The following is a 15,079-nucleotide window of genomic DNA, read 5'->3' as shown; positions in this document are numbered from 1 at the left end:
CGCTCTTTACACTAAAGCTTAGATTTTGTCCCAATTCATTAAGAATGACCCCTGAATCACAAAAGCCGTAAAATAAATAGTTGAAATTACTAAAAAATACTTTAGCGTAAAGAGCGGGGTATTAGGAGGAGGTGAGCTCCTCATATGGGTAATAATTTCTGTTCGTTTTAAGTTTTAATGCTGCTCTTTACTTCCAGCTGAAAAGCTCTTTACTCCCAGGGACTGTGGGGGAGTAAGTCATCCCAAAGACATAGTTTTTATGGTTTTCGACTATGCTGAACAAAATGGCTATCTCAAAATTTTGATCCGTTGACTTTAGGAAAAAAATGAGCGTGGGAGGGGGCCTAGATGCCCTCCAATTTTTTGGGTCACTTAAAAAGGGCACTAGAACTTTCCGTTAGAATGAGCCCGTCATTTCCGTTAGAATGAGCCCTCTTGCGACATTCTAGGACCACTTGGTAAATACGATGACCCCTGAAAAAAAAAAAAAAAAAAAAAAAAAAAAAAAAAAAAAAAGCACGCACCCGTGATTTGTCTTCTGGCAAAAAATACAAAATTCCACATTTTTGTAGATAGGAGCTTGAAACTTCTACAGTAGGGTTCTCTGATACGCTGAATTTGATGGTGTAATTTTCGTTAAGATCCAACAACTTTTAGGGGGTGTTTCCCCCTATTTTCCTAAATAAGGCAAATTTTCTCAGGCTCGTAACTTTTGATGGGTAAGACTAAACTTGACAAACTTATATATTTAAAATCAGCATTGAAATACGATTCTTTTGATGTAGCTATTGATATCAAAATTCAATTTTTTAGAGTTTTGGTTACTATTGAGCCGGATCGCTCCTTACTACAGTTCGTTACCACGAACTGTTTGATACATGTCAAGCATCAAAAGCGAAACGACAAAATTGTCCAACGGGAATCTGCCCTAAAGTTAAAAATTCTTTGAAAGGTTTAGAAAAAATAGTTAGCAAGGAAATATGATTTTTACTATATTTAGTATTTAGTATTTTGCCTGAATTTAGGTAGCTTTAGACGTTTTGCACAGGAATTAAGAAAGCTATAAATTTCCCTCTGGGGTATGCAGCACAATTAACTCCAAACCAAATATATATATATATATATATATATATATATATATATATATATATATATATATATATATATATAAAGTGGTCAGAATGAAACACAGCCCAATTTATCCCAAGTTTGTATATTTGTAATTCGCTGAACTGCAGCTACAAGCGGCAACCGATTACAGCTTCAATCCACCTGAGGGAAGAACACCTTCTGAAGCTCCTCCTGAATCCAAATGTGTTCATAGCTTCGCCCTCCACCTGCTCCTATGTAATTCCACCTTCCTTTAAACATGTTTTTACTTCATTAGAAATACAAGGTATAAGCAGTTATTATACTCACGCTTTTAAAAATTGTTTGTAACTTTTTGTACAGTTTTATGAAATGTCCAGAGGCTTATAAGTATTTTTTATCTTTCCAATTTTGGGGGGTTTTGAAAATATAAGCACAAAAGGGTGAACTGCCATCAAGCTGGACCAACGCATATATGAGGCTTGAAATTTAGAAAACTAGAGAAACTTAAATTTTAGATAAAATTGTTTTAAAATATAAATATTTAGATTTACTGGACTTACTTAATAACGTAGTTCACGCAAGCAAAACTCTTTACTGCTCGCGTTGCTTCGTCGAATTCCACAGTTCCATGGGACCTCAGGTAGACAGATGAGCCGGAGCAGGTAATGAGTCGATAAGCAATTATGCCCTCGCCAGACGGGCTTGTTAACACTGAAAAATACCAAGAAAAGTAGCAGAATGGCCAGGACAAGTTTCAGAATATCGAATTAATAATGAAAGAGGAGATTTTAACATTTTCTATGTTAAAAAGTTGAAAGTGAATAAAAACGGTTTATTTCAAAAGTCAAGTTAAAATTTAAGCTCACCATTGCGATCAGTTATTTTCTAAATAATTAAATTTTTAATAATTAAATAAAATTCTGTCAAATTTCTAAATAATTAAAATGAAATTATTTTTGTACATGAAAGGAATGTACGCAAAGAGGGAGGGGGTCTCAAAATATCAAAAATAAGAACATCGACAAAGAATAATTCCGAAAACTACTTAGCTTTGAAATTGAGATAATCTATCCAATAAACTACTCGAGCGCTGTACTTGCCCAATTTATTAACTCTTCGAAATTTTCTCTGAAACTCTTTGAAATTCCGAAGGCTTTAATGTTATTTCACGTGTCCAAGTTAATAAAGCCAACTAAGAGATTATCCCCTTAAATTAGAGATATCTTAATTTCTTTGGATGCTATAATTTTATCTAACGATTTCGGGGATCTATAGATAGGGGAAAATTCTCTGAAAAATTTCTCATTTCTTGGTATTTCTCACAGGGGACTTCTGGTCAGTTTAATTTTTTTTTTTTTAATTTGTCCTTCTAGTGGTCAAAAATGTTTGATTCATGATTTTTGTACCATACTTGAACAATTTTCCAGGGATTATATTTTTTTATTCGAGCAAAACCGATTATTTTCAGGGCAAACGATAATAATTAGCCACCAATGACTTGTTTATCAATCGAATATCGATTCAGAAGCAAAATATGCTCCAATAGATACTTTCGATGAGATTGGACGCCGAGGTTTTAATAATCAGATAAAATTCCTCGAGGTAAAACTATGCATATCATTAGTGGACACAACCTACCTACACCGAAAGTTAAACCTTTGGTTACTTTTTGTCAAAAAGACACTATGATATCTATAAATCCCTTATGTTCTACCAACAACACTTTGATATGATTACCATGAACAAAATATTTTCAATAAACATACAAACGAACAAATAAATACACCTCCGTCAGTAAGATTCTGTAAAAAATGCAAATTTCCTGGGTTTGCATTTAAGAATTAAGAACCTCAAAATAAAGATTTTGGTATGGCAAATGTAAATTATAAAGTTTTCGTTTAGTTTCTGCTCACCTTACGGAAGGCTCTTTCTTTTTTTCTAAGCAAAAAGATATTTTTTTTTGCTTTGATTTTTTGCATAATTTTTCTTGTTTCATTAATTTTCTAGCTGGAAGATAAACATAATACTAGATGCAACTTTTAATATTCTTTCCAAAGATACAAATTTGTACCATTGCAAATTCCATGTGGAACCCTCTAAAGAGCGCCTAAAAGGTGACACCCTGTTCCTTTGTTTTTGTCAGTAGGAATAGGTTAAAAATCTACCGTTTAATACGAAATCCAATCCCATGTTGATAAATTATAGTCAGTTGTTTGACATGCATTGATTTACTAGGATCAAATCCAAAAACTTAACAATTTGTAAATCGTGTAATTCTGCCTTTTGATTTTTAATTGTTTTTTTGCTTAGAACAAATTTTAGAGCAACTAAGCAAATTTTCTTGGATTCCCAGCTTTTTAGGTGTTTACTAAATTTTTTAAATTAAATGAACTTCGTATATTTGGAATCACCGTGAAATGAAGGCTTGAAGAAAAATTGTTACAATCTAAATTTTATTTTGTAGAGCGTCAATTGGGGATAGTGGTGACAACCCTCTCCTGAAGCCTATGAGGGTAGTAAACATAAATAAAGGCCAAAAACTATTAATTTCAATCACTAACCAGCTATTAGCAGTCATACCCAATGCATGGCTACAGGCGAGGTACTATGACGAATACACAAACAAGATAAGAAAAACTATAGCCGGTAAGGGCTGTCAAATTATGCCTGGGGAGTCAATCCAATGAACAAATTGAACGCCGACCACTGTGCAAAAATGACCCATTGAGGAGCAATATAAGGAGACAGAAAGAGGTTCTCCTGGTAGAACCAGGTGTGATTGTCAAGTGTCACTTCCCACAGATGGCTTACGAGAGCTAAGTGGCTTTCTTCTCTCTTTTTAATGAACGCTTTTTCATATCCAAGCCAGTCTGAATCTGGAGGGTGAAGTTTTGAGACAGCGAATAACAATGGTGGACACCTTAACTCTACCAAGAAAGGTTCATCTACAATGGGGGAAAACGAGACAGGTAATTCTATGTCTAAATACCACGCTTGAGAGATCAGCAATTGTTCAGTGGCTATTGGTTCCTTTTTTGGGTTTTGAGGCAAGGTTTTTGTGGCTTGAGCCTCGATTCAATTTTGTGAGTCCACTTGCAATAATAATAAAAAAAGAAGATAAGATAACGCTATAGTTCGAGCATATATTGACACAAATCGGTGCTTACATACAATTTGTTACCCCGAACTGTTTGATTTTCTGCCATAAACTACCATAGTTCACAATCGTCCAGATACGTGAAGTTTGAAAGCCTCTGGCTCCTCATTTGTCACTATATTTTTTAAGGCCCATTTACCATATTCAACTACATCTTGTGAGTGGTCGTTGAGCATGCTAAGGGATAGTAACTAAAGGTGTATAAAAGAAGAAGCTACATGCTAGTTTTCAAAGGTGAAAAGAACCTACATGTTTGTTTCCAACTTTTAAACATTAAAGGTTGTCCATTTATTTCATCTTTTAATCTGCAATTTGAATATAATTAATTTGCCACTAACTCAGTGTCAAACTTAGTTAAAATTAAAATCTACCGAAATTGTTTTATTCCAATAGTAACTCAGGAAGTTTCGTGTCATGGTAACCGTAATAATCAATGTAAGAGGTTGGAAAAGTCCCCTAACTTTTCTATATCGGTTTTTATTACGAAGTCATTTTGTTAACAACTCTGGTGCAATATTGATGACAAGCAGCTGTTAGCAAAAGAATTTGGATCAAGGATTTGTTTTGCTAGTTATTTTGAGACAAGAAACAAATAATTACTGCATTACCTCGAGGGAAACTGAAGCAGAAGGTACAGATTTATTACCTGAATAGATATCTGGTTACAAACAAAAGCCGAGCAATTAGCGAAAGCGACCAGGGAAACAGCTACCATACATCAAGCAAGAATGATAGAATCAGCGATGAAATCAGTCAGTTTAAATAATCAGACATGAACAGCCGGTTTCACTTCTGTGCCAAGTGTTTCAAACAGACTTTTTCATTGGCATTGGAAAAAAAGGCAGTAGCTTCGTTAAACATCTGTGTCTGTAGCGAAGACTAAGGAAATTTTGTAGATAAGACACCCCTCTTGACTACATGGTCACTTAGGTCCTAGAAAAGTTTACTAAAGTCGGAACAGGCACTAGTTTCAAAAATAAAATCACCAGCACCATCTGTTGAGCACCATAAGAATGGTAACTAATTATCACTAATAGAGTATTCCCGGCTTTAATCCTATTTTATTACAAACTAACTATATCCATCATCCATATTTCTGCCATTTAGTGAAGTTGCCTAACTGTATTCTAACTTCATTCATTATCCAAATTTCTGCTATTTAGTGAAGCTTCTAGATGCTGCAATGTTAGTGGCGCTAGTTTTTCAATATTCCCATATTCAAAGGCCAAAGATACAACACATACAAGTTTCCCTTTCTATTGGGTATTTAGTCTATCACGAATCAATGCACCGATGGAGGCCGTAGAATTAAAGTACTAAGGACATCAAAATGAAAACTTTTTTTGGCTCTTGGTTCCATCATGGTCTACTCATAACTGAAAACCACGATTTTCTGCGACTTTTCTTTTGGTTGCTATACAACTATTAAGGATTTTTCGTTGCTTAAATCATCTCTTTTGTTGCCACACAGAATAGTGAAAAGAAACAAGTTGAAGCCCTTCCTGTTTACGCAAAAAGACGAATGAAACGATGGCACTGCCCAATTTACTGACTGCATTGAATAGTCAATTATTTCAACAATAAAAACGGCATTACAAACCTTTGTATTTGAACAAGTGTATTGCAGTAAGAATATGTCAAAACTACGTAATAAAAGTGATATTTTTAAAATTAGAAGAAAAAAAGGATTCTATTAATATGTCAACTACACCCGTTTGTGCCAAATAGACCTCCAAAACCGACTCCTGTTTTAGAAAGGAAATCTAGATTCGTCACAAAAAACAGCGCAGCATCGAAGTGGCTGCGGGGCTGACCTTTAAGAAATAATCATTATTATTATTAAATTATTACCCGTCAAAAACAGAAAAGAAGGAGTATAAAAAGAAACAGAGAGAGAGAAAAATATTTTAATGCACTTCAACTACAAGCATTATAAAATAACACTAGTCCAGGGGTGGTTGGCTCTTAGGACATTGGCACTGAATTTGGAGATTCTTCTCTCTATGGCCACGGAAGGGTTGGTGACCTTGAATTTCATAATGCTTTGAAATGCATGAATTTTCATAAACAAAACTCGGAGACAACCAAAAGCTTTAGCACTATCTGTTAAAAACCAGCTGTAACAAAACTATGTCCAACATTTTCAGAACTGAGTCAGAGGTGAGACTCCTTTTACTTATCACAATAGAGCCACAAGAAAAAAAAAGATTTTTATACTTTATATAATATTAAACATTCTGATTTACAATCAACTCAATTTAATTCAATTCAATTTATTTTTAAAACGGGCAGCAGACAAGCCGAATGTTCGTTTAGTCGTCAAAACATAAATATCTACACAATCTATGTCAAAACTAATGAAATAAGTTAAAATAATTCTAGCCATCCACTTAAAATCAGTACACAATAACTGACTGGTCAAAATATAATAAAATATAACTAACAAACTAACGCAGCAGACAAGCCAAATATTTATTTTAGTCGGCAAAACACATACATATGTACAATCCATTGTCAACACTTATGAGATTATCTAAAATAAATCCAATCGTCCACTTAAAATCAGTACACTATAATCAGCCCGTCCATTTAAAATCAGTAAAATATAATATAACTATGTAACTAAAGAACTAAAAGCTGTAGCTATTCTTGCTTATTAGCAGTAACATCAAAAAACTTTACAAACGAAGGAACAAAGCTTTTCAAATATCTGTTTCGAGACACACTGATTGGCTGTATACGAGCTTCAGCTTCTACCACTGCTCTTGCTGGTCTTTCTCGATTTGGTTTAAAATCAAGGCGCAGTAAGGATCGATGGGATGTGTTGTTCAACACCAGTGAACCAAAATCAAGCGGCAGTTTTTGCCGACGGCTAGCAAGGGAATCTAGACCAAACTGTTCAAGGAGGGCACAGTATGGGACTTTGGGCGCTTTTGAAATTACCAACAATGCCCGAAATTGAACTCTCTCAATCGTGTCCGACTGCTCCTGCGTTAGACCGTAATGACAAACGGGGGAACAGTATTCAAGGCAAGACTGTATAAAAGAGGCATAAACTCGCAAAAGGTGATCTGAAGGAATTCCGTATCGAGACAGCAGCTTCAGGGAGCTAATACCTGCATTCGCTCTCCGGAGCACCATTTCCGTCTGTTTCTCCCACTTCAAATCAGCAGTAGGATACACTCCGAGAAGTTTAAGTTCAGTTATATGGCTGGAAGGAGGAAGGGGAGGGTAAAATTTTGGGTTGCTTTTAAGAAAAGAGAAAGTCAGCTCAACAGACTTTTGGACATGAACAGCAATCCTGTCTCCAGCAGCATCATCCATGATGGTAGCGGCACTGCTTTGAATGTTCTTTTTAGCACAGTTCTGCAATAGATAAATCATTAACATATTTACAGCTATCTGGTATGCTTATTGCCGGATCGTTTATCATGATTAGAAAAAGAAGTGGACCCAATATTGTTACCTGAGGCACTCCGCAAAATCTAGTCATTTCATCAGAAAAGTTGATTTGTACTTGGTACACTGTGTTCTATTTGTAAGGAAAGTAGCTGTAATTCGTAGCTATAATTCACGCTAAAAAACGGTGGACATTAAACTTAGTGAGGATCTTCTTTATCAGTGCACTATGACAAATTAGGTTAGGTCAAAAGCTGTCTTTAGGTCCGTTGCTATCAGATTAATGAAGCATTCAGGCTCATCCAGATGTTTGAGAATTGTATCCAACATACTTACCAGATAATGGGAAGTGGACGTTTTGGGCATGTTTCAAAACTGTCTAGGATCAATAAACTCAATTACCTGCTTCTTTAACCAACCGGCCAAAAAACTCTCATAAACTTTGCTAAACACAGGGGTCATTGTAATACATATTTATTTATAACCCACTTACATAAAAATGTAAATAGTGGAGTAAACACAAGCGAAAATCAACATTAACATTACACAAAAAAAAAACACAAACAACAATAAATCACCAAAAATAATTAAACGACAATAACATTAAAAATATAATTTTAATGGAAAAAAACGAATTAAACCATGATGAGGCGATAATAGCCGATAGGCTGTTTCCAAAATCTTTTTGTGTAAATCAGTCAGCTTTTCAGTAATATTCGGGAGATGAAACTTATTTATTAATTTTCTATACCTATAGCAAATAGGCAGGCAGTTAAAGAAGATATTTACAATAACAGAAATAGGTCACTCGAATATCACTAAAATTCTTATTTCCAATTATAGGATAAAGCCCAGAAAGGTAAAGAACAGAATGATCTGAAAAAGAAGAATGTAGCTTTCTAAAGGCAATGCGATTATATTTGCCTCGATCAGCTACAAATTTAAAATAACTAATCTGTATTTTCGTTTTATCATCCCGGACGGCACTTTCACGAAAAGTTTTTAAATTTTTGGTAAGTGTAATACCCAACCACCGCATCAAATCTGCATGAGGGATAGAAAAAATCATAGAGCTTAGAGGTTTAGGAGGGGATGGACAATGGAAAGAAAGATACTCGCATTTACTAACGTTAAGCAAGCCACCGATTTTAATAAAAGAATAAGAAACTTTATTAGGCATATGTGATAGTCTGAATTTAGACCGGTTAATTAGAAGGATATCATCAGCGTAAGCAAGGTATGAAATATCACTTAAACCAACAATAGAAGATGTATTCTCAAGAATACTAGAAATTCAAAATTTAAAAATACTTAGAGATAACACTCCGTTCTGCCGTACACCCCGACGAACAGGGACAATTCAAGAAGAAAGGTTGTTATTCGTTTTAATTCGAAGATAGGGTTTACCATACCAGAACTTAAGAAGGAAAATCAGCGAAAGGTTAATGCCTTGACTATAAAGAGAATAAAGTGCCTAACTGTGTACAATACTATCGAAAGCCTTAGAGAGATCAAGGGCACAAATGTGAAGACCGTACCCTTTATCAGAAGAATCTTTAAAAAGGCAAGCCAGAGCACGGTGAGAGTACTGGTAACCGACGCCGGACTGAAAATCGAGCTGGTTCTCCCCAAAATTCGCATTCAAATTTATGAAAGGAAGTAGGATATATTCATGGATTTTACTAAGACAATTGGTCTAATTTTACTATGATAATTGGTCTAAGGTAATTGGTTTGATTCCAGAAAAATCATTTGGTGCATCTTTTTTTCAGATTGGTGTAATCACCAGATTTTGTCACTAGATTGAACATATGGGCCAAAGGGAAACATAATCTGTCAGGGAACGCTTGAATCAAATCTTCAAGGATATCAACCGGTATTACACTAGTTCTTTTCAAAACACTTTTCTTTCTTCTTACTTCATTTGGTGATATAATAGGGAAATCACAAAAATCAAGTGGAAGAGTTGGTGTTTTATCTTTTGGTAGAGGAGGGATTGACTGGACAATATTAACCAGGTGGGCATTCAGCTTATTTGCAGTTTCAAATTCTTTTTCCTCTAAATTCAAATCCCCTCCTTTCTCTTTTTTTCAACTATGTTTTTAATTTCTCTGTGCCACTGGCTTTGCTTTGACTTAAACAAATGATTCACTTTCATTTCGGTATATTCATAGGCCACTTTTCTAGTCATTTTCCGAATTTTGTTTTTTAGTTTATTTGCTTGTTCACGTTTACCTTCATGGAAAAGCTGCCTTTTTTCTAGAATGAGCGTCTTTATATTCTTAGTGATGTAAGCATGATCTTCCGAATGATGTTTTGAAGTTTTTTTCGGAAAAACAAGCCCTATATGCGAACTGTAGCGTTTCTCGTAGCAGACTTACTTTTGAATGTGTACCTTCTGCCTTATAAATCTCATCCCAGCTCACTTGACTAATCCAATTACCAAATTTTAAAAGGCCTTCGTCACTTATTGGTCTGCTGGTCACCGTTGTAGTTTTGTACTCAATCTGAATTTTGTGGAGAAGATTAAGCTCTAGAGTAAAGTGGTAACTCCCTCCCACCGGTGCGCCAGGTACTGGTTCCCTGTAGAACTCATGTAAATAAGAAGAAACAAGGTCTAACATAGTATCCCCTTCAGAACTGTAGTAGACAGAGGCGATTTTATTGGGGAGACAGATGAGGCACTTGCCCCGGGCGCAGAAAATTCTAAAGATGAAAATTTCAGATACATATAACCTAAGGGTTATAATCTTTTTCTAATATTTGAAATTTCATTTTTTTAGAATAAAATAGAGGAGGAAGTTAATAGATTATTAATTAAATAAATCAATTCAAAATAAAAAAACAATGACAATTAGAATAATTCGATTAAAATAACTAATAATAATTTAATTCTTTAGATTTACAAGTAATTAAATAAAACATTGATTTAACCAGTAAATTGAAAATAATGTTGATAATAAATGAATTTTTATTGCTTAATTTAGCTTACGAGATTGATATAACCTTGAGGGAGCATTGGGGAGAGGGCAGAAAGTTGAGTAGATTTTAAATGTGACTCGGGATAAGGCAGAGTTAAATTGAAAGTTTCTTTTTAACGAAAATGACTACTGAAAAGATATTTCATCGTTAGATACTTCATCTTAATCCGTAAAATCAATTTCAAACACATAATCTTTTTAAATAGTATCCAATCCCCACCAGAAAAATAAAAAGCTATGTGTAAAAACACTTACTATGTATAAATTTCAAAGAAAATATAATTTAATCTGGGGGGAAGAGGTTAAACAACCTTATTCTCCAATCCAGGCAGAAATTATATTTTTACACTATAAGCTGCTATGGGGCTTATATTTATGCATGGTTCAGTAGCTAGACAAGTCAAGAAACGCTAAGGGCTACCAAGCTCTAAAAATGATCCGTCTCGAGTATTTCGGGAACAGCTAAGGGTACTAAGCTGAAGCCTTCGGGAAATGTTGAAGTCAACAAAAATACACTAAGTTTATCCAGGTTTTCAAAAGGCGCATCTGAAATATCTCAGGAATGGTTAAAGTTATTTAGTTGAAAATTTTAGGGACTCTGCTATTACTACTGCAGCTGCTACTGCTACGGCTGCGATTGCTTGTGACTGCAAATACGACTCCAACTGCTTCTAACAACTTATAACTGCGACTGCAGCTACTTGCGACTACTAGTGAGCTATATCAAAGGAACTTGAGCCCATCCAGGTGCAGTTGCGCAACATTCCATGAACATTGTATAATTATACATGTATATATATATATATATATATATATATATATATATATATATATATATATATATATATATTGTAGAGTGGACTTCTACGATGGCTTTAGGCATAACGCCTCTCTTCAAAGGCCTTCTTAATAATTTCTCACTTATTGAAATTACAGACCCCTGGACGAACATAATTGACAGTTCCTCCCTTGAAAATGTCACATTATTCATATTTTCTATATATTAAATATCCAACAAAGTCTGACGGGTAAATTAATTATCTACACCATTTAAATTTTAACATACCATAGCATTTTTACATACTGACGAATTTTCCAGGGGAGAATTTACCGTGGAGGTGAGTATTTTCCGGTGGTAATTCTCTGTGTGTGGAATTTCCAGAGGGTGATTTTCCACAGACGATTTTTCTGCTGGGGAACTTTGAGTGGAAGGAGAGTTTTCCGAGGGGATACTTCATTGAAATTCCTTTGTTTTGAGATCACACCAATGCGTAATGGGTAAGCTAGTATCTTTTTTTAGGTTGGGAAGATGCTAATACAAGAATTCTAGTCTGTCATTTACGACTAAAAATTGTAAGGTATCAGTAAAAGCAGTATAGGTCCCTGTAGAACCGACTCATCAAGATAGTAGAAATTCAGATAAATTTTACTTAGTGCTACAGGAAGAAATAGACAGCACCCCCAGGCAGAAATTTAGCATTTTAAATCGATGATTTAAATGATCAGATTGTAGAAGTAGGGATAGGCAGTATCCTAAGATAAATTGGTTGATAGTCTTACTTAATGTTTGTAGTCTTACTTGAGATATTATTTCAGGCATAGTCTTACTATAGGTTGGTAGATTTAAAACTTTTGCTTCCCATGGTTTTTCATGATGCAAGTATGTCTTTTACCTCAAAATATTTCTATAAAAGTCTTTACGAAAGCTTTTGTTTCAATTACAAACCATGTAATAAAAACAAAAATTCTGAATTAAAACAAATAATCCATATTTACGAACAAAAATCAGCTACTTAAGCCTTCTTGCATAAGGACCGTAATTTTACAACAGAAGTATAGCATTTTACTTTGATGAACATATTACTTATTGATATTATTTTGATGAATATATTTAATAAAAAAATAGGCACCAATAAGCTTCATGGCAGGTAGGTATTTTAGTTTTATTTTAGTTCTTTTTATTATTATAGATTTTGGAAGATTAAAGCGGAATAGGTTGTGAAACAAAACCTGTATGTTAAATTATTCACACAAATGATGAAATTACAATTAAATTTTGAGTGTTTCCCTTTAAACCCCTCTTTTAAGCCCCATTAAACGAAGAACATTGTCAATCACCTCATTGTAAGGAGCAACTCGGGCCAAAAGTAACCAAAACTGTAAAAAAGATAATTTTCATAACAAAAGAACGGACTTGCGACAATAGAACACATCGAATTTTGATGCTTATTCAAAATATATAAAATTCATCAAGCTTAATTTTACCCATCAAAAGTTACCAGCCTCAGAAAATATTCTCGATTTTCAAAAATGGGGAGAGACACCCTTAAATATCAAGTATCTTAATGAAAATCAGATCATTAGATTCAGCATGTTAGAGAACCCTACTGTTGAGGATTCAAGCTCCTATATACAAAAATGTGGAATTCTGCATTTTTTGCTAGAGGATTGGCCATACAGACCTATTTCCTTGTTTTTTTTTTCCCAGTGAGGATTGTATGGAGCCAGGTATCCTAAAATAATGGGGGAGGGCTCATTTGATCGGGTATCAAAATTTCTAGTGCCCCTTTTAATTTGGCAAATATATTGGAGAGCGGCTAGCCCCCTTCCCACGCCCTCTTTGCCTGATTAAAGTTTTAAGATAACCATTTTTTCAATTTAGTTGAAATATCTAACAAATATGCTTTGGACGATGACGTGACCCCCCAGAGTCCCTGGGGAAAGGACTGCAAGCTACGAACTTTGCCCATTGTTTTCGTATAGTATTGGTTTTTGGGAAGTATATAGGCATTTTCAGGAGGAGGGGATTTTTCTGGGGAGGGCTTAGGTTGAAATATCTTCAGATTAAGCTACAGAAGGGATATAGGAGGCTATAGTCGTGGGAGAAGGAAATTTTACATTGAGGAAAAGCCAGATTTCCCGGTTTAATTTAAAACCGGATCAGAAATTATATAAAAAAGTTTTTGCTACTGAAAGTAAGGACCAAATTTAAACTTAAAAAGAACAGAAATTATTATGGTTATGAAGGGGTCGACCCATTTCTCAATACCTCGCTCTTTACGATAATTTTTTTTAGAAGTTTTAAAAAGCCTATTATTCTAATTAAACGACCCTGTGTTTCAGGAGTCATTTTTAAATAATTGGACAAGAAGTCAAACTTTTACGTAAAGAGAGAGGTATTGAGGAAGGGCAATTGCATCATATACAAAATAATTTTTGTTCGTTTTAAGTTGTGATGTTGCTTCTTACTTTCGTTTAATCATAAAAGAATGATTAAGCTGATTATATATATATAATTCCTTAAGTGTAATCTTACCCATCAAAAGTTACAAGCCTGAGAAAATTTGTATTTTTTTGTGAAAATTAGGGATACACTCCTTATAAGTTAAGCAATCTCAATGAAAATCATCATTAAATTCAGCGTGTCAGAGAATCTTGGTATAGAGGCATTAAACTCTTATCTACAAAATTGTGGAATTTGGCATTTTTGACACAACACAGATCACGGCTGCGTTTTTATTTTTAGTTTTTATATTTCTTTTTCCCAGGGGTGATCGTATTGAACTAACTCCTAGAAGATGAAGACAGCGCTCATTTGCAGAAACCAAAAGGTGATTGGAGGGCAACTAGCACCCCTCCCGCGACTCATTTCTCTGAAAAAAACATTTGATCAAAATTTTCGTATATCCATTTGTCCAATAACATTTGTTAGCATAGGTCCAATAACTATGCCTATGGGGATGTCAACGCCCCCCATAGCCCCAGGTAAAAGGCTGTAAGTTATTTCACGGGGGGAATTTTACAAGAGGAGCTTCGGATGGAAATGTTACACGGAGGGAGGGAAGGGTATTTTCTACGATGATTTGAAAAACGGTCGGAAATTAAGTAAAAGAAACAAGTTTTTTCAACTGAAATTAAGGAATAACATTAAAACTTAAACCGAGCAGAAATTATTCCGTATGCGAAGGGGTCCAGCCCTTCCTCAAGCCTGAATTTTTACGCTAAAGCTCGACTTTTCACCACAATTCTTTAAGAAAAACTGCTTGAACACAAGGGACATTGTATTTTAATGATAACTATTTAAAAAGAACCTTAAGACTTTAGTGTAAAGACCGAGGGTATAAGAAAGGTTATCCTTCCTTGTCGTTGTACTTCTGTTAATTCTACGGATATTTAAAAATAATCAATTCAATTTAATTAACGGTTGTAAAAGAAAAATTAATTTCAGTATAAATAAAATTATTGAAATGACGGAATGGTTCAAAATCTAGATTCTGTCAGAGCATTCGTCAATATTTGATGGCAAAGGTACGGAATGCCTAAAACTTTTCTTATTGGTATTTTATTAAAAATATATTTCAGACAAATCCGCCTTTCTTTTCTATTTATTTTGCCTAGAACTTTTACGGACACTTTGTGAAAATTACGCCTTTTACCTCTTTTTTTTCCT

The 15,079-nt window shown here is 34.5% G+C and overlaps 1 protein-coding gene across 7 annotated transcripts in view; it reads right to left on the bottom strand.

Moving 5' to 3' along the window:
* The window catches only part of LOC136043712 (circadian locomoter output cycles protein kaput-like), a 311,923-nt gene that overhangs the window by 31,871 nt on the left and 264,973 nt on the right, over positions 1-15,079 (bottom strand). For all 7 annotated transcript variants that reach the window (XM_065728606.1, XM_065728604.1, XM_065728609.1 and 4 more), the window contains one exon: positions 1,653-1,803. In XM_065728606.1, the coding sequence (XP_065584678.1) occupies positions 1,653-1,803 (151 nt within the window). The remainder of the gene's footprint in view (positions 1-1,652; positions 1,804-15,079) is intronic.

Source organism: Artemia franciscana, unplaced genomic scaffold (genome assembly GCF_032884065.1).
Source record: "Artemia franciscana unplaced genomic scaffold, ASM3288406v1 Scaffold_867, whole genome shotgun sequence".
NCBI classification, from domain to species: domain Eukaryota; kingdom Metazoa; phylum Arthropoda; class Branchiopoda; order Anostraca; family Artemiidae; genus Artemia; species Artemia franciscana.
This window is presented reverse-complemented; position numbering and strand designations above follow the sequence as displayed.